Source organism: Aythya ferina (genome assembly GCF_964211825.1).
Source record: "Aythya ferina genome assembly, chromosome: 15".
Classification (NCBI taxonomy): domain Eukaryota; kingdom Metazoa; phylum Chordata; class Aves; order Anseriformes; family Anatidae; genus Aythya; species Aythya ferina.
Window position 1 is genome coordinate 6,234,959 of NC_140314.1, and position 20,536 is coordinate 6,255,494.

At 38.5% G+C, this 20,536-nt stretch overlaps 1 protein-coding gene across 4 annotated transcripts in view; it reads left to right on the forward strand.

Moving 5' to 3' along the window:
- PRKAR1B (protein kinase cAMP-dependent type I regulatory subunit beta) overlaps positions 1-20,536 on the forward strand; it is a 99,798-nt gene that overhangs the window by 61,040 nt on the left and 18,222 nt on the right. For all 4 annotated transcript variants that reach the window (XM_084536508.1, XM_084536507.1, XM_084536509.1 and 1 more), the window contains exons 7-9: positions 5,785-5,943; positions 14,960-15,020; positions 18,526-18,647. In XM_084536508.1, coding sequence (XP_084392634.1) covers positions 5,785-5,943; positions 14,960-15,020; positions 18,526-18,647 — 342 coding nt within the window. The remainder of the gene's footprint in view (positions 1-5,784; positions 5,944-14,959; positions 15,021-18,525; positions 18,648-20,536) is intronic.

The following is a 20,536-nucleotide window of genomic DNA, read 5'->3' on the forward strand; positions in this document are numbered from 1 at the left end:
AAGCAGCAAGTAGTGTTCTGAGTTAGGAAAAAGAAACATTCTAAAGTAATTTACCATTAGTCTTGGGATAGGCACCCAGAAAAGTAAGTAAGAACATCTCCAATTTTTTTAGAAATAATCAAAGTCAAATTGGAAGTATGATTCAATAACGTATTTTGAAATATAATATGTTATCCTCAACTCTTTTCCTTTCTTAGAATATTAGCACCCTGTTAGCATAACCACAGATTAAAGTATGTGTACATTTCCTTCCTGTTATTACTGTGGCCAGCCCAATAAGATGGAATACCCCTCAGTTCACAAGCACGCTGCCCTTCTTGACATGAACTGTGCACCAAGGGAGAAGAGCACATTTTTTTTATGTAAAAAGTTTTTTTAATCTCACTTCCTTATGGCAGTGAAGAAGATTTGCAATTATGTGGCAACTGTTGTGAAGTTAATAAAGCAGACATCCACAGAGATGCTGGTAGCACTTTTACCTAACTTTAAAGAAATCAAAGCGTTCTTCAAAGAATGCAAAAGCCATAGGAGCTGAATATGAAAGGTTCTTGGTTGCTGGCTGTTATTTTCAGGTCATTTCTTTACAGCAGCTTGCGATCTGTCTTGTATACTTACTCAGCTAAAAAGTGTGTAAGCCATCACCTTACTGCTTTGCAGCACTTCCCAGAACATCGTTTGTAATGAAGAAATCAGGAAAAGGTGGGTCTGGGAGAAGCTGGATTTTCTGTGTCGTATTCCAGGTGCTAGAAACCAGGATGGGAAAGGTATTGTACCAAAGCAGGCACTGGGTGGGAAGGGGCATGATAAAGTTACCGATCACAGTCTTCCTTAGCTCTCCAGGGTTGAGGAGAATTGTAAACTCATGACCTGGCCCTGCATATGAATAAAGTTTATACTAGGTAGATAATGGCATGAGGTTTGAAGTTTCAGAGGTCAATTGTCTACCGGAAGCTTTTCTGCTTGGAGACATGTGAACGTATGCCAAAATGTATCTGGCAGAGCTTAAATTACAGCTTCCAGTAAAGATGTTGAAAGCACCTGCTAAAGTATGTGTCTTGCAAAAATCTCTAATCCATACTTCTAAATATAAAAGTGACTTCCTGTTTATTATTTTAATCTTATAACCTCACATTTTTTACTTTAAAAAGCACCATCAACTACCATTTTAGAACAGATGTATTTTTTAGACCCAACAACTTCCCATTCTATTTAATGTCATGGCAACTTTCTACAGTCATTCTCAGGTTTTCTTCTTGTAAAACAACAGCAGTCAAAATACAGTATAGTGAAAATTAAAGGGAAAACTTTTCAGTATTTTTCCTAAATAGCTTCTTTGTTTACTGTATTAAGTTATATTTGGAGCTGTAAAGTAATATTATGGACAATAGATAAGATTATCTTTTTACTGTAGTTCAAATCTTCTTGAGGCCCTTATTTGTATATACAAATTGTCTAGTTTGTATATACAAAGATGAAAATTACATAGTGGTTTATGTGAGAATAGTGCTGTTTTTTAAAACTAGTTATGTTTTATAATCCATAGGTCACTTTTTGTTTGAATTCTTCCATCTTTAAGGTTTTTCCTGTTTGACACCTTTCTAATTTTGGAAGGATACTTTCTGAAATTTTAAACATAACTTCTTAAAGCTTGGAGTTTTCAGCTTGAATTTTTAGGATACTGAAAGCAGTCTCCAAGTTAGTGTATTTATATTTAAGAAAAACACATTCGTACTACAAATAAACCACTGGCTTTATTTGGGAAAACTACCCACATATAAATATCCTTCATGTCTAAGACTTGCTTATTTTTCCAAGACGAACTAAACCTCATCTTCATTTTTGGATAACAAATATTAAGGCTTGACAAGACACAAAGCACAAATTATTACAAACAGATTTGAGGGAGGGAATTTAAGATCTGAAAGTTGCAATGCCTGGAACAAATTAGATTGTCCACATAGATCACAAAGTGGCAACAAAAAAAATGCTAAATGTCTACTTGAAATCTGTGATACAAAATTACAGATTTGGTAGTAGAGGTAAGTTCACTCCTATACAGCTCAGAGATATATGTTCATATTGTGCTTTCAAAGTAAGATGGTTATATTACTGTGGTAAGGCCACATTGTGCTTCTCTAGACAACGGGAGGATGGATGAGGCCAAGATGCATTCCTGTTACATTGAGCATTGTGTGACTCATTGCATATTCTCTCGCAGTTAGCACATATGTATATCGTGGACTATGAAGAACGGAACCGCTGATGCTCACAGACGATTTTTCCCACTTGTCTCCTAAAAAAAACCTAAAGTGAACCAAGTTGCGTGATTTTCAAGCCCACAAGAATCACACTGCTCATACTACATGGTGGAAAACAATAGAAATCTTAAATACTCTTGATCTGTGGAAAGTAGGTGGTCCTGATGGCTTTATTCCGCCTCATATTTGGGCATTTGCAGTTACACATTTCTGTCCAGCTGCATGAAAAAAGAAGGTTCCAACTATTACAGAGCTGTGATCAGCAGGTCAAGTAACAAGTAGGAATAATTCACTTGTGTACTCGCTTCTTTGGTTAGAGTTCCCAATTGCCTAAAACGGTCTGAGCCAAAACCTCAGCCCAATATTTTTTTAGGATAAAGTAGGTGATCATCTGAGCTGCTGCCATATAACACTGGCTTTCATTAGCTGTTCTGAGCCTAAAATAGCTTTACTTCCTACACCTTACAAGCAGAACCACTTTCCTTTCTACTTCTTATCTTTTTTTTAAAAAAAAAAAACAAAAAAAAAAAACAATTTGAAAGGGAATTGTGGAGTTGAACTCTGTAAAAGGGCAGAATGGCATTGTGATGTATCATCAATGCACTTTAACATCATCATGAAGACAAAAGTTAATTGTTGACTTAGGCCTATTCAGAGAATGATGTGCAATGGTTTTCCTCTTAGAAAACAATAGTTATTCTCAATCTGTTTCGTCTTTTGAAGACTGATATTGGAAATGGCATTTTTATTGGGGGAGTGAATGCTGAGCCCAAAGACTGTCAGATCAATGATTTGGTTTCACTTCAGAGTACTTTAAACCTGACACCCTTGGGGTGGGGGAATGACTATTTGCATAAACTGTTTATAGGCTAGATGTCAAACATCTTTCGGGGAGTCTTGTCAAGTAAGACAGTAAAATTAGTCTTAAAGCAGATTCGTAGTAGCCTCTGTTTACAACAACTGTGTAACAGAAAATGACCATCCTTCACTTGCTCTCTCTTGAGTTTTACCAGCTTAATTCCCTTCTGGGCCGCAGACATAATGCACAATGCTTTAAAAAGAAACGTCAACCATACTTCTTAAAAAGGTGTTGGAATAAGTTTATTTTCTGCTTTTAATTCAAACCCTGGTTTGTATTCCTCAATGAAATTGTCACTGCATTTAACAAATCATTTTACCAAACTGCTTCTTGTGCAAGAATAAGAACTGTTCTTCACAAAAGCGCACAGAAACACATGTATTTTTGTGTGCTAAAATTAATAAAGGATACTGACATTCACACTGTAGTCCAAAATGTATTAAAATCTATTACACTTTCCCTATTGACCCTAGGAATTTTTTGACAACCTCAGAGATTGGGCTAGATGATTTTAGAGGTCTTTTCCAACCTAAACAATTTTGATTCTGTGACTTTGGTTGAAGTTTGTACTGAGGACATGAATTAGCTGTAGTAAACCCGGGGTCCATCTGATGAAATACCCCACAGTAAGAGTGTATCCCTACATTCAAATATGCATGTGGTCAAGTTTGCAATGGATTAACTGAGTTTCACACAAATTTTCATAAAAACTTTCATACATTATGTTACCAGCTTTTAAGAATCTTAAATCTATTTATCCATTTCTCCTTTTTTTGTCAGAAAAAAAAAAAAAAAAGATCCAGAACCAACAGTATTACCTGCTTGTTTCACCTACCAGGAAAATGCTTGGGTTTGTCAGGGTTTTTAAAACTTCTTTTTCTAGTTTCATCTTTGAGGAGAATCAGAAGTAAATTCAATGTTCTGTGCGAATTTCTTTCTGCAGGGAGTGTAAAAGTTTGAAAGGAAACGCTGTTGTTATTCTCTTGTGTGATATTCTCCTACGTGTCATTCCTTCTGTAGTGGCAAAGAAAAGAAGCTGCAAACACCTTTTGTGGCTTGAGCTCTTTCTTGGCAGTCTGCTACCACCTGCCTATTTTGGATTCTTTTCCCCATTTATTTCAACCCCTTGATCTTTGATGCTCCAGGAACATAAAGAGCCACAACATTGTCCGGAATCCAGCAGCGATGCTAATACTGCTCCTTTTCAGCTCTTTCCCAAGAGGTCCCTTGATCAGCTGAACTGCTCCATGGCCTCATCTAGCTCCTACTGAAACAGCTTTTCACTCACCTCAGTAGGAGCCAGATGAGATCTTAATTGAATATTGGGAAGATAAATTGGGATTGATTCCAGCTGTAGTTTGTAATATGCCTTTTCATCATAAAATGAAGGTATAAGTAAAATTAATACCGACAGTTCGTTGAATTTTGACCCTAGTTCATTTATTTTGGTCACTGTCTTTTCTCATGCGTAGCTTGAATACACTTCTATTTCATGTTTTTAAAAACTGTTCATCTGCTACTCCGCAACTGGTAATAGGCTATGGCCCTTTCCTTTCCTATCATTTCCTGCTAAAGACAAAGATACCTGCGTATTTTCTTCATTATATTTTTCTTCATAAAGCTTCCACAGAAGTAAAATTAATTCTTGTTGATTTCTGTTGTTGGCCTGTGACAAAGGGGGACATATTCTGCACCAGATAAATGCACACAGCCTTTCCTACCCTCTAAACTCACTGACACATTAACAGAATGAAAAGGGTTTATTGTGTAGGCTTTTACCAGCAAGGCTACAAGCTAGCTGCAGAATACACAATCCATACTCATTTTAGAATACATTATTATCTCTCAGGAGCTGTATGATCAATGAGAAATTCAGCCCAGTGTAAAGCACCTGCCTAAGCCCCCTTTTCTCTAGCAAAGTTTTTATATAGGACTCAAGCGTAGGACTTCTCAAATTCTGTGTCATCCGGGAGTGATGCTGTGTGTAGTGGTATCAATCCATGCCGTGTTTCGAGAGGATGTTATCTAACAGCCTTTGGGCCAAACATTGCTTCACAAGTTCAGATGCCTGAGTTACAGATGAAGGATGATTCTGTGTGTAGCTTCCCAAATGCAAAGCACTTGGTACTCTTCACTAAGGAAGAAACAGATTTCAATAGTTACGTTTAAATGTGGGAGGCACTAAGCCTAGGGAGGGAAAAAAAACAACATTCCTTTTCAGAAGATGTTTCCCTGTCTTAAGTGTTTTTAATTTCATGGCCATGGTGCTTTTCGGCAAACCTCATTATACGTATCAACAAATCTCCTTCCTTTCAAGTTTGACAGTGTTAATAAAAAGCCAAAGTTGTGACAGTTCTGCTTGTTGACTGTCTGAGCCTCAAACACAAGAGGGAAAAGCCGATGCCAGTTAACCACAGGAGCTGAAAATGCAGAGAGTAAATACCAGCATTGTACTGAAGCAAGACAACTTGAAATTCTGTCCACAAAGCAGGTTGTTGCCCTCTTTGTGACTCACTGAGGAAACTGCTACGCTCTTGTTTTCTTTCTGTGTCCCCAGCATTGACTATTAGAAAGGAAACTGCTAATAGCTTTTTAGGTAACTGGCAGGAGAAGGAAAGCTGCAGCTAAAACTCCAAACTGGTTTTGCTTCTCTTTTTGCTTGTGTAGGTTTATGTCAATGGAGAGTGGGTCACCAGCATTGGAGAAGGAGGTAGCTTCGGGGAGCTGGCACTGATCTATGGTACACCCAGGGCTGCCACGGTCAAGGCCAAGACAGATCTCAAGCTCTGGGGCATCGACAGAGACAGCTACAGACGCATTTTAATGGTAAGTTCATGGGGAATTACTTGTTTATGGAGCTAATATTTTTTACTTTCTTTTGTAGTGCCAGTGCTTTTATTCTGTGATCAGATTACCCTGATGGCAGAAAGCTCTGCAGCCTCCGTTTCTATATAAAAGAGAGGACATGACAATTATATCAAGTAACAAAATCAAGTGAAGTAAAAGGTAGCAAGATTCAGTAGAAAGATGCTGATTCAGAAATGCAGTTGAATAATGTTATGAATAACTGTTATACCTGAATAACTGCTGACAACTATGAAAGCTTCAGGCTTCCCTTACCCACCTAAGCTAATGCAAGTCCTTTCCTTCTTGTTCATCTCAAAATGTCATCACTACCCCTTGCCTATGGGGTCTTTGAACTTGTATCATGAACTCTTGAAGGCAGGCAATGCTAGGGAAATCCTAAAAAAAAAGCCTCAGTTGGACTCTGCCCTCCATCTTTGTCAGCCAGCACACAGCCACAGATATCACAGGATGCGAAGCTGCAGTCTGTGCTGACAGTTCATGGCCCTGCTCCTTTCAGACTCCCTGATCTCTGCAGCAAAGCTCAGCAGACCTTCTGGGCACCTGGGGTGTGTGCTAGGTTATGGGTTTGCTGTCAGTTCTTGAGTTGTGTGTTTATAATGAAAACTCTGACAGATAATTATCTTTAGCAATGACATAACTTTTTTTTGAGTGTTTGTTTCTGATCTCAATGTGCCTATCATTTCCTTTTCCAGAAAATATTCCTTCTTTTTTATTATTTTTTTTTTGGATAATTAACAGCTCTATGTAAAGCTTCTTTCTCAATAGGACTTTCCTATAAAAGCTGCATTGTTTCACTATGATCTGAAGAAAATTATACTATGCTCTCAGCATAATAAAGGAATGTGCATTTTGAGATCATATATATATATCCAGCAGATGTCATGGGTAACTGAAAAATTAGCAAAAGGATTGAGTAGATTTTACAGTTAAATGATTAGTTCTTAAGCAACTGAGTGTAAGAATGATCTTTATTTATACTTGTGATGACTGCTAGATGTCTGTTTGAAACATTATTGTTTTTCAGTCTGTATTTCATGGTCTGGGTTCTGTATCACATAAATGAACACCACGCTGACATCCAGGAGAGTACAGCTGATGGAAATATGCTCTATCCCCAAATGTTCAGCCTGCTAGTTCCACAACAAGATACAGGAATAATGTTGAGAATCATACTGTCTTCTCTCTCCTGTCATTAAGCAGGATGAAATTTTTGAATGCTTCCCAGTGCAGGGAAGTAGTCAGTAGTAACTGAGACCTTTCTTCAAGATATTTCTAAACCATAGGGCAGGAGAACTTCCTAACAGATTTAAAAGGCACATTGAACTTACTTGTCCCATATCCTACACAGATGCAATGGAGGGGTGTCTGGGATAATGGGTGCAATGAACCTGCATGCTGCAAGGAAGGATTGAAAGTATAAAAGAGAAGGAATGTAGATAGAAAATAAATGTCAGTACAAGGCCTACGTTCTTTGGCTTTTTCAAGCATAGCTTTTTATGGCTGCCTTTAACTTTGCTATTTAAGAATTTAAGGTTAAGATTCACAGGCCTTATAGCCCTGAGGTAATTTCAGTCTCAGCAATGATGAAAACAGTGGAACGTAACGTGGTTCAAACTTGTGTGCAATTCAGTCATGTGTCTGTTACCATCTGATAGCAGGCTTCAGGAGATGCAGAGACAGGATTTTACTAAAAGGGATTAAAGTCCAAGTGGAATAGGCTATGTTTGTAATGCTGGCTTTAGCCATACATATCAGTTGAATATCATGCATTTACTTCTGTTTGGCTCTAGTGTAGTGATAACTGCGTTTCAAATTCATGTAGATTTTGTGAACCGGTGGCCACTGTACCTTTCATAGTAAGCTCATCTTCTGCATTGGATGAGACCTCTAACTTAACAGAACTTCCTTACATCTTTCTCTCCCTCTTTCTCCTTTTTTTTTTTTTTCTTTACAGTTGGGGCCATTAAAAATTCTATTACATTAGATACACAGACAGCATAGTTGTCATATTCTCATATTTAGACATGAAATATTTCCGGTAGCAAGGTGATTTAACTGATGTAAGTATTAAAAATGTCCCATTTTTAGTGCTGCCCACTGCAAAAGCAATTTACTTCCCCAGACTACATAGATTCTGCCATCTTCTCATTTCTTTGTAGGTGCAGTGTGGATAATTTCTTGGCTGTAGGTGAAATAAGATGCCTGTCTTTGTGCATTCATATGAGGCAGGTTACAGTGGCTCCCTGCACATTTCCTCAAGCCGAAGAATTAATTACATCATGTTTCAGCGTCTGCGTTTCTTACTTGAAGCTAACTCCACCGTTACTTGGCTGTTCTTGCTGTATTCAGTTTTAAGATGCAGTAGTAGGTGCCTTTCAAGTCCCAGAAAGATTATTTTCTGACATTTAGCCTCTAACCTTATGTTTCTAGAAAGCTGCTGGATATTTTAGATGTAGAAATGCTTCTGCCTTTAAATGAGAAGTAGTAACGCTTAGGATAACTTTTGAAATATATCATTTAAGATGATTCAAAAACTGAGAGGGAGCAGTGTTTTTTTTTTATTTCCCGTTTGCAAGTACTTTTCCTGTTTGCAAAAAAAAAAAATAAAAAAATAAAAAAAAAAATCAATGACCTTTTTCTACAAAGACTTTTTTTTTTTGTCTGTAGTCAGATAAAGTCCTTCCATAACCCGTGATAATGTTTTTTCTTTTGTCTGCATTCCTTCCTGGCCATGACCAGCCCCGTTTTTCTCAAGCTAGTGTTGAAATTTTATTCAAGTTGTAAATATTTATTTGTGAATCATGCCTTCAGGTCCACACTTGCCAAAAAGATTTTATCCTGTCATGAGACACTTGACTCTGTACCTCATTTCTCCTTGCAGGCTCTGTTTTGGTTCTTTGCTTCACATTCAGTCAGCTCTGGTTTTTATTTCTGCTTAGTGCCATTTTCCCCACTTAGAAGTCTCATCGATACTGACTGGTTTATGGTATGAATAAAATGTATCTCAGGAGGTTTGGGAGTTTTGGTTTTCCATTTTCCTGGATAGACAAAGCCTGATGCAAAAAGTTCCTGCTGGCTTTTAGTTACAGTTGTCATCCATTTATTACTTTTGCCTGTCCCAAAAGAAGTTTGTTAAAATAGATATATTTCTTTATATTTCTTTGTCTCAGCTTAGGTACCCTGGTGGCTTGAGGGTCACATTCAAGTTTGTTTTAGCAGCTGTGATGATTGTAAAAGTTGGGATAGTTCTTTTTGTTCAGATTTGCAGAGAAACTGCTTGGCTTTCACTGCAGTCCTTGACAAAGTATTATACCATGAAATTCATCATACTAGATGGATTACAAAAAACACTTCAACATGTTCCCACCTCAGTACGCTCACAAATTATCTACCCATCTGTGTGTTCCATTTGCTTCATAAAATTATCTGTGCTGAGTTCCGTACTTTTCACACTGTTGTAATTTTTTTTATGTACATATTCTCTGTGTGTACATCCGCAAACAGAAATTTATGTATGTATTCTTTATTTAATTATTTACATTCTTCTGGGAGAGATGTAAAGGAATTTTTGCCTTAGGATTCTCATCTAATTCAGTTGCTAAAATGTTGCTGCTTTCTTCTTTGCAATTGGGATTCAAGAGCATCACAGAGTGAGGAACATCCCAGGGTAGTACAGTATTTGTATTCTAAATATAGCAAATACCACAAATACCAGAGAAGCAAATGTCTGTATCCCAACATCAGATTGATCCCCCAGACAATTCAGTTCCCAGACTGAGGAAATTTGAAGTATTAATTTCTTGTAATTTCTTTTATAAGAGAGTCTGATTTGGGATAATTTAACTATCTTATGGTTCCCATGGTCCAAGATACCTGGCCCTGAGAGGGAAGTTGCATTGTATACAATAGTTCTTGCCTGTTTGGCAAACTTCGCTCCTAGAAAACAAGTTGTAATATTGGGATATAAGTAATGATAAAGCAAGGTTTGTCAGTTCCTAATGTTATGCCTCATTTTATTTATGCTATTTTGGCTTTGCTTTGCCATCTTTTCACAGCTTGAATCTGAGAACAAGTTCTTTAGCAAGTGCCCTTTTCCACTCAGATGAAGTCAAGTCAGAAGGACTTTGTGTTTCATAAATTGTAGATTGCATGGCTGCCAAAGCATAAAGCAAATCCAGAGGCTGTATTCTGTCTAACATCTGCACATCATAGCACCAGGACCTTGTGGGTACTGTTTTGATGGCCACTATTGCATTGTTTCTATGACTTTTTTTCAGTCTCCTATAAGAATGTACACCCTAAGCATCATTCAATATCAGGTTTACATGGGGATTAACCGGCGCTGGAACAGTCCAGAAGGCCATTCCGGCGCTTCCTGCCAGCTGCATACCTGCCAGCATAACTCTTTTATTTGAAACTTGAGCCATGCTTTGCCTTTCAGTAGCCATTTGTTTGGCTTCTTACTGAAGGTGGAGATTTCTAGGATGGGCTGGATGGAGATTTCCAGCCAGCCCTTCTGCACAGCTGAAAAAAGGGAACAAGAAAGAAGACAGTAAGAGTGCTGGAGGGACAAAGCAAAGAGGCAAGCAGAGGGGAAGAAGGGCAGAGAACAGATCAGAGAAATGGGGAGGAAAAATGGAAGAAAACAGAGGACGTGAAGAAGAGCCAGCTGGAAAATAGATGCGTCAGTCCTTTTCAACAAGACCCACTGTAATCTCTGTGACATTCACTCTTCAGAGCCTGTGTATTGCCTAAGCTAAAGCCAGTGCTTGCTATGTTAAGTGGCCCTAAAAATGTCTTTGAGCTGTTTTCTGGGTAGATTTGGCAAATGCAGGTGCTCTCGTTTCTCCTTGTGACAGTTTCAGGGAGGAGCACTGCAGATTAGAATATTAATGACTCTTCATAATTAGGGAGAACCTCTGTCTTTAGGAAGATGAGGTTGTGCCTGACAGCTAAGAATTGGGGAGAAAGTGAACAAAGGAAAGTGGGGAGAGGGAGAAGCAGCAACTATTGAAATAAGAAGATATTAATAGGTTAGAAAAAGCAGAAGTAATAAAGACTTTTTAGAACATGCCATCAAGAACCCTGCCAGTACAGAATTATTCATGTACATTTACTATTGTTTTTATCTGGCTCGAGCAGTAAGATTTCTGCTGCTTCCCTTGGGAAGCTTTTCTGCAAAAGAATAAATCTTAAGTTGGGAAAACTTCTTTGATATTCATCTTAAATTAGATTTTCTTAATTTTCTCCTATTACTTTGAGCTATGTCAAATTATGCTGTATTAAATTGTCCAATCTTTCTGTCATATATCTGTAGGTGATTATCACTGTCTGCTTAAAAACTTCAGAACCATGCATGTTAACTATGAGCATAGTTTACATATGATCCCAGTGCTGAGCTAACACATATGGGCTGAATTTGTTTTGCTCCTTCCCTATCAGCTCTCCCCAAGTGTTTTAGTGGTTCTGCAGGCTTGGTTCAGCTTTGGAGCACTTTTCTGGAGAAGAGGTACCCAGGCAGTGTGTAACACACCAGGTATAGTCACATCAGAGCCAAGGAGATGGGACTTCATTCCCAAATGATGTCTTTGGGTATACAGACCAAACTAGCCTTGTTGCAGGATGATGTTGCAAACCAGGTTCTCCTCTACTATCTGTCAATCTCTTTCAGCTTTACTGTGTTCCAGCTTTCTCCCTTTCCTCAAATGTCTGTGTTTTGGAGCTCTTTTCCTTTGTATTTTAAGCTATATTTTCTGAACAGAAGCTCATGCTATTATTTTCTGCTCCCATTTCTAATGTCTCTAGACCCACTCTTGTTATTTTCCTCTCCTGGGAAGCATTTGTGGTATCTCCTAGTCTGCAGATATTATTACTGTCTGATTTGTAGCTGCTTCTAGAATAACCATGAAAATACGGCATAAGATCAGACTTGCACATATCCCAGTGAGAGTGCTGGTTGACACTCCTACAGAAACTACTTGAAGGGCAATAGAAGAGGTTATGTGGTATTCATATTCCTGGCCTCATGGGTAAAGTGGCTAGACCAAATAAAGCAAGTATAAAAAGGAAATCAGGAGTTAGGTAACACTGCATGCATGGTGGGGAATGAGACGGTAATATTGGGCTGATGGAGGAAGGTGGGAAAGTAGGCAGTCAGCATGTTCTCTCTGTTACATAGCCAAGAAAGAAGATCAATACCAATGGCAATAAGAACATGCTTTGGTTTCTTGTAAGAATTCTACTGCTGTTTTTTTGTGTGTGTTTTGTTTTGTTTTTAATCCTATATTAGTGTTCTCCCAAGATCTCTTCCCCTTGTGCTTATGAAAGCTTGAGCAGGAAAACACACACAAGCAAAAATAAAGTGATGTTCTGGCCCCTGCTTGAGCGTGAACTATACATCTTCCTTCTGTCCTTCTGGAAGGGGAATTGGGATCTAGCTGTGCTGACTGGGAACCAGCCTCATGCTACATAAATGCAGAGATATCTTCTGTGCATGCCTGGCATGGTAAGATGAAGCTCAGCTATCGGGTGGCTCCTGGGACCCTGGAGGCTGTTGTTTGTCTCCTCCAGGAGAGATGGAGGGCTGCAAGGAGCTATTCTACAGGCTGAGTTACGAGCCATTAGTTGGATCACCTTGGGTTTCACTGCATATGCTGGGAAATAGGATTTTAAAACCTCACCCACTAGTTCTTCAACAGGCTTTGTTTTCCCTTACCTATGTCAGTAGTATCATTTAGAGACATGGGGTGTTTAAGTTATACATGAAGAGTAGTCCCAGTTGTAGCTGAGTTTCGAGATAATGAATACACAAGACAAATAATACCACATTACAGATAATGATAATAGCACATTCAGTTAGTTCTTTCCCCTTCTGTTTTGCTTATGCACTTCTCTTCATGGTGAATTCTGTACCTCTGCTCTTAGTTTAGCCAAGAGCTAACACACCCATCGTCCTGCAGGAAGTGATGGGCTCTTGCCCTCTGGGCCAGCCGGGATGCCAGCAGTCCCTACCTTCCTGGGTCTTGTCTGCGTCTCTAAATACTCAAAGCTGTGGTCAGGCGACACTTATGGCTGCTGATTACTGCTTCTTAAAATTCGTCTGTGTCCACAGTCATTTAAAAAGCATTTTCCACATCTGTCCCTGGGTGCCCCAGCCCATCGCGCTAAACCACCAATCTGGTTTTCCACAGCTGTCAATTTTGCTGGTCTAGTTTCCACTCGATTGTAGGGAGGAAAGCAACAACTGCGCAGTGTCCAGTTTTCCATTCTTTGTCTCATGGTGAGCTGTCAGGATTTGGCGTGGTTTGCAGAGCCTCCCCTGTTTGAAGTTCATTTTTTTCTTTTTGGCACTTCAAATGCTCCGGGGGCCTCTGAGGTTGAGAACCAGGTTTGTCAGACAGAGAGGTCAGACAGGGGTTAGTGATGCTATCTCTGAGAGGCCAACTGTCAGCACCACGCTTGGAAATTATGAAAGGGGTGCAAAGGAGGGAGACCTTGGTGGCTGCTGCTGATCCATGGATATCTGGGAGGAGCAGCAGTTTCTGCTGGTGCTGGGACTGTTTTGGAGCAGAGGTGGCCCAGGAGTTGAGGCCCTGGCAGCCTCTGCTGATGCTCTTGCTAGAAGCTGGAGCCATGGCCTGCTGAATTTGGTGGAAGAAGTACTGTTTCTTTTGGTTGTTGGATCAGGCCTGAACTGAACAGTGTGTGTAGGAAGAGGGACCATGTTAACTGCTTAGCTATATCAATGTGCTTGAATCCAGTAGCCTTTCCCAAGTATTTCTGAATGCTTTGATAGCAAAGGGTGAAATGTTTCTTCTCCTTTTCCTTTGTATATCCCCACTTTCTCTGCTTCTAGCACTTACCAATGCTCACTTTGAGGAGTAGAGAAGTGTCTTTTTCTGTGGCAGACACTGACATTTGCTTTTTTCTTTCTGGCCTATGAATAAATGCCATCTTCATTTCCTTTCCTTCAAAAGATGAGCATTATCACCTCTATGCTGTTCTCCTGCTTTGTAGATTTGACTAGCAGGCACCGGACAACCTTCAATATCTACCAAGAATTTATCCAGACAAAAATGATGTGGGTTGTCATATGGCACAGTAAACTACAGGGTAGCAAGGAAGACTCTGGAATTCCTCTTTGGTACCTGGGACGGGTTTCTTTTCCAGTCGCTTGTATCCCTGAAGGAGTTATAGATTAATTAATAATTTTTGTCTTGGTAAAGATGCACTGTGTTTATTCATAACTGACAATATCTCTGACAATAATGTTTTCCGGAATGGCTGCTTAAGAGTGCCTTTCTGTGGTGATCAGACTTCATGTAAGCATAAGTTTTCTCAGTAATTTGTTACATAAAAAGTCTCACTAAATTGGGAATGACTTTGCTGGTGGCTGCACATACATTGATGGATTGTCTGCTCCAAAACACTTAAATCTTGTTAAAAATAATTTGAATAGGTTGTTCAGCTGTAACAATACATACAACATTGTACACGATAAAAACAAAGGCTTACACACAAACACTCCTGTCATGAAAGAGGTTCTGACCTAAAACGGTGGGACCCATGAGGGGGCATTTTATGTTTTATCCTACTTTGTAACTGTAAATTCCCTTCTAGTAGGGCCTCATTGGTAACAAGATATATATTGAATTAGCTAAACAGTTAATTGATGAAACTCTGGCTTTAAATGAGTGCCTGTAAATAATGGATACAATACACCCTTGGTGTCCAGTAACACCACTGAAGTCAGTGAAATTACACCAGGGTTGAATTTGATTCCTTCTGTCTTTGCTTATCAGGAATACAACTTGCCCAGACATTTTATGGGGAAACATTTGCCTTAGGCTGTTTATACTGGCTATGCTTAAGATTTGGAAGCAGAGGGGAAAAAAAAAAAAGCAGCTGTAGGAAGAAAACACAAAAATACTTTGTATAATGTCCTACCTTCTTTTTCTCTCTCCTTTAATAACAGGGCAGCACACTGAGAAAGCGGAAGATGTATGAAGAATTCCTGAGCAAGGTCTCCATTTTGGGTCAGTTGCCCTTTGGACTTGTGTGTTAGTTCCTCTGTTAGACATGCTGGCTGAATGAATTTTGGTCTTTGATGGCGTGATGAAAGCCATGGTGGTCAAACAGGAGATCTCACAGTTGCGTCATTTCCTAAGGAAAGAAAGTGTAAAGGGCCCTTTTTTAGGACTTTTTTTTCTCATTCTTTAATAAGCACTGAACATTTATGTTAAGGGCAAATCTTTCCTTAAATATGCCAGCAGGCGTGCACTGGTAACCTTTCAGTAGCTGCTGTTACTGAACTGCATATAGATAGAAGAAAAAGCAGTACAGAGTTATGAATTTATCATGAAGTCTAGTTACATCCTTTCAGGTGACAGGTGAGAAGCTTTTTCCTGCAAGAATACTGTATTTAAGTGCACTAAGCAAACTACCCTCACAAATCAAAATGGACTGATTTTTTTCTTCTGTCTTTTACAGCCTCTGTCTCACATTCTTAAAACATCTGTTTAGCTTCTTGTCCTTGGATTTTGTTTCCCTTTGATTAATGTGATAGCCACGAAATTCGGACATGTTCTTGATGGCCTTCAGTAGGAAAAACAACAAACCCATAATGCCTGACCAATCAATCACCATTAGGAGAACAAAACTTCTAATAACGAGGACAGTGTTAGACAGTACAATGAAACGTTGATTCTGTAGGAGAGCCATCATGTTTCTACTAGGGCTATTTTGAAAAAAACGGTTGAGGATTAATTTCCTATATAATTAAAGTACTTGTATTACTATTTAAACACTTTATTTCATGTTTACTGTATTCCTCCATGATTTGAGCTTAGGTACCTGAAATACGAGAGAGTCTTAATGAAAACAGATCTGAACTTTTGAGAGGTTCTGTGCATGAGATTTTCAATCATATTTGTGTGCTTAAAGTAAGGCCAAGTGTATTACTCACTTACTAATGAAATTTTCATCATTTAAATGCTTTCTTTTATGCTTAATTTAAATCTTTCTAAATTAAAAGCTTAAATTATACTAAATTACAATGAGTATTTAAAGAAAACAAACATCTCTGCACCTGTACTAATAGGAAGCAATTACAACAATGAGACATCTCAAAACAATTTCAGAGTAGAAAGGTTATTCAAAGATGCGCTTCCTTAAACATGCGGTTTGCCATATAATTGTATCCTAGTTTGTAGTATGGTTCTTCAATCTCAGTAAAAAATGGGTAAGGACTTCAAGATTTGAACCTTTTTTAAGTACAGAAAAGCACTGGACAAAATAACACATCATTTCAGGAACTGTGAGAATTTAGGTGAAGTGTTTAAGGATCTATTTCACATGTCTAAATAGTAGGTGACAGCTGGAAAACTGCAAAGTATTTTAGAAATCTCAACACAGTACTGGGAAGTCAACTTCACCTCATGCATTATTGCGGTCAGAACTTAGTGATTTCTCACTGGAAAAATCTCTACCTGCTTCATACACATATTTTTCAAGGCCTACTGTCTGTAACTAGCTACATAATTATAAGAATATATCTATTTTTAAATCTTACGGATTTTTTAGATTATCAGTACCTGCTTATCTAAAGAGATATAACTACTCCATTTAAATCTTTTCTCCAGCTTTTAATTAAATGTAAAGACATGAATTATATGTACTTTTTAGAAATAAAAAAATGGTCTACTTTATTTGATGTTTGAATTCAACTCCGCAACTAAAACTTTGAGAGTTTTATCTTGTACAAACTTCTATATCATACTCTGTTTGCAAGAACCATTAACCAATGTATTTGTAGTGGTACAATTCCTTTGGACAAAAGAGAGACACTTCGTGACTAGAGCTGGAATTAGCTTTGAATTTTTCATAAAGGCAACTGAAGAAGAAGTTTAAAGGGACTCTTTCTTTTCATTGTTAATTGCTGAGTTCTTTCTCAAAAAAAAAAAAAAAAGAGAAAAAGCCTACTCTAGTCTGTATGAAAGAGTTTTATGCTTATTTTTAGTCAAACAGAGCACTTTTGAATGTTGCATTGACAATGTGAGCTTGGACTTTGATATTAATGTTTCTACAGCAAAGACCATAGCAGGAAAGAGCATTAGTGATTATAAGTGGAAAAAATATTAGAAATAATTATTCCTCAAACTGCAACAGGAAGTGCGTAAAAATATGAAAGATAGATGTATGTGTGTCCAGCAACTCAAAACTTAACATTTTGTGCATTGTCCAATGTGATCTAGTTTTTTTTTGGGCTCTGTCTGCTCTTCTGAGCTCAGCCAGAAGGCTTTTTAAATTTTAGAGAACAACTCTTTCACCTTCCCACAATAATTCTAAGCAATATTTTGAACAAAATGGGAAAACCACAGTCTGAGCAAACAACCTAAATCTAGTCTTGTTATCAGAAGCCATATCTTGACTTAAATTGTTTGGTGATTCGCAATGAGATGAGTAAGAATCAACAGAAATTTAGTAAATGAATTTTAGCCCGACTTCTTAAGACTGTGGAGGTTATAACATTGTGTTATCTGTTTCTTCTAATAACTTTTAAACCTGTTGCTTTTCTCAGTCACATCTGATAGAAAGACAGAAGTTCAAATACATTTCATTGGCTTGAATTCTCATGCAAACAGGCAGAAGAGAGAGACACAGATGAGCATCCTTCCTCTCCCCGAGAGCAGAGCAGGTAGAATTCACCCCTTAGCAAAGCCACTGGGAGGAAGCCAGCAGGTCAGTGAGTAGCCCAGAACCAGCCACTACGCAGACTGTCTTTTGCCAGGCAGGTATAGGGGATTTGTGGCAGCTGCAGGTAGGTGATAAGAACACAAAGGGGCAGGAGCTAGGCTTTATGAGTTCTTTTACTTATAAAATAGACTGTTAATATTTTCTTATTGAAGTTTACTTTGAAGTTTTTTTTTTCTCTCTAAGTGGCGTAAGGAAAAGAAAAATAGCTCTTGCACTTTTGTGTGCATTCCCAATGGCCAAAACTGCAAATGGAACAGAGGTGCAACTTTACAGAGCTATACCTGATTCCACCGCCACTGTGCTGACAGGGACTTGCTCTTGATGTCGATGGTTCCTGATCTCACACATGGGAAAAGAGTCTTCTTTTGGATTAGCACCTTTCCAGTGCTTATTAAGAAGGCCATCAGTAGCCATCTGAGAGCAACTCTGATGAAAAAACAGCAGGACTTGTTCTGGCATCTGGGTTTCGATGTGTTAAGAGAGGATCTCAGTAGTATCTCACAACAGCTAGGCAGCATCTGGGCAGTGCAGATCAGACCACAGACTTGGGGAACTGTCAAATTGTCCTGTCCAACTTTTAAGATTATTATCTGGGTGATTATGAAAGTTTAAGGCACAATGAATAAATTCATTTTCTCAATTTGAAGTTTGTACAAAGTGCATGGATGAGAGAAATGTTTCTTTTGTAACAGAACCAGGCATGTCGGAGCTGTCAGTTTAGATATGAATCTTCAGCCAAAGTAAGAATCTTTTTATAATAAAGTTTTATGATCTTCAATACTTTAGAGTCCTTGGACAAATGGGAGCGGCTGACAGTGGCTGATGCACTGGAACCTGTCCAGTTTGAAGATGGAGAAAAAATTGTTGTGCAGGGAGAGCCTGGTGACGACTTTTTCATTATTACAGAGGTAAGTTTGGCATCTGATAAACTGTGTCTTTTCCTGGTAAAGATCAAGACGTATTATTAAAGACATTTGGTTTCAGTTTAATGTCTTGCTTCAGCATAAATCTGAACTAATTCCATTCAAACCAGGAGAATTACTCAAAATTCAGATGAACTCAGACACCAGTTCTGTGGAAATACCTTATGTGAGTGGAGGAGGACAATCCCTACTTTCCAGGAAAATGTAAGACATGGAGTTTTGAGATGTGTCTAGTGTCTTTACTGTTTGAAGGTTTCTTTTCTACTTAATTTTGCTTTTGTTCCAGATTGCCAATACTTTAGCAAGGCTGGCCAGGCACACAGTGCATTGATCTTTGTTCCCAAAGGGACTTACAGGGGAAATCACAATGAACATCTGTAGACTGGAGCAGGAGACCTGATCTGAAAATAGATAATTTGTTCTTTGTTTTGCCTTAAATTCAGTCCAAATGGCTGAGCCATTTTCTTGTTTACTCTCACACAAGCAGACAGATCTGTCAGGCAGCTGAAAATACTGACATCTTTTTGGGAGATTATCTAACACTTCAGTTCCACTGTTTCACTTCTGCAAACAGATGCTGATGGGATTTTTCCTCCCTCTCTGACATAAATATTTGGGTCTTCAGTATCTCACACAAATACTTAGACACTGTGATGTAACAAGTTATAAAAAAGGTATTAGAGAGATTCAGACTAAGGATAACAAGCCAGCATTAGGATATGATTGTGTACGTATTGAAGTAGGAGTTTGGGGCATGGTTTTCAGTGCCAGCTGGGAGTGTTCATACCCAAATATATAGACTGGGAGTGGCTGATGTATGTCTATGTGTGACAGTTCAAATGCACATCTCTGGCCAGATGTTAAATGACCAGCAACAAGGCAGTGATGGCATCACAAGGGGTGCTGGTAATCTGAATTCCTACCAGTGGGAGATGGGTCAGGTGGATGTAATGAACTGGTGTCATTGTGTTGCCTTGGGAGGTAGTTGTATGTACAAAGAATGCATCTCTGGTTCCATCAGACTGCTGTGTTGTGATGTGATTTTTAGGAGGAAAGAGACCATACCCTACACAGATGGTGAAGGGCTTGTACAGCACCCATTCCAAACGGCTTAGAGGCCAACAGGTTTTCCTTTGCTTGCTACTTATCTGTGAATTTTTGGACAGGTGCCTCTATCCAAGGCAGCCAAAATTTGGTTCATAATCAATATATGATACTTAAAATTCCATTCTTTCTTCCCTCTTGAGTGTTGGATGCTGGTGCTGAAATACATATTTGATTTATGAACATAGTTTCTCTTCTGAAATAACTGCACCTGCATAGCGCACAGCTACACACTTGAGGAACTCTAATTGTGATGAGCCTTCAAATCAATAGTGTGAGAATAAAACCAGACTAGATACTAGATAGGTATTTTTTTCATTAATAACATTTTTATTACATAACAAAAATTTAGGAAATAATTTGTTCCTTTAGAAATATGGGATTTTTATTCCTACAAGAGTTACTAGGTGTCTTGTATTCCTTGCAGCAGCATGAGACTAGGAAAACCTGATTTTCTTAGCCATCAAAACCCATGTGGAAAATTGGCAGCCTGCTAAAGAATTACTGAGGGCCGTTATTTTCTCCCTCTAGAAGGAACTGCTGTTAAGACTTGAATGGGTAGAAAAGTATTAACACTGTGTACTGTGTAATCATAAAGTATCTGCTCACCTCAGCCATCCATTATAAATCTAGCATAGTTTCTTACTTTAGAAATTGCCTGTATTTTTCTACATTAAAGAATGAACATCCAGTATCAATTATTTCTTGTGCTGCAGTAGTATTTATGCCTGCTCGCCTGTAGTTTAAAGATTATATTTTAAACCTGGTTT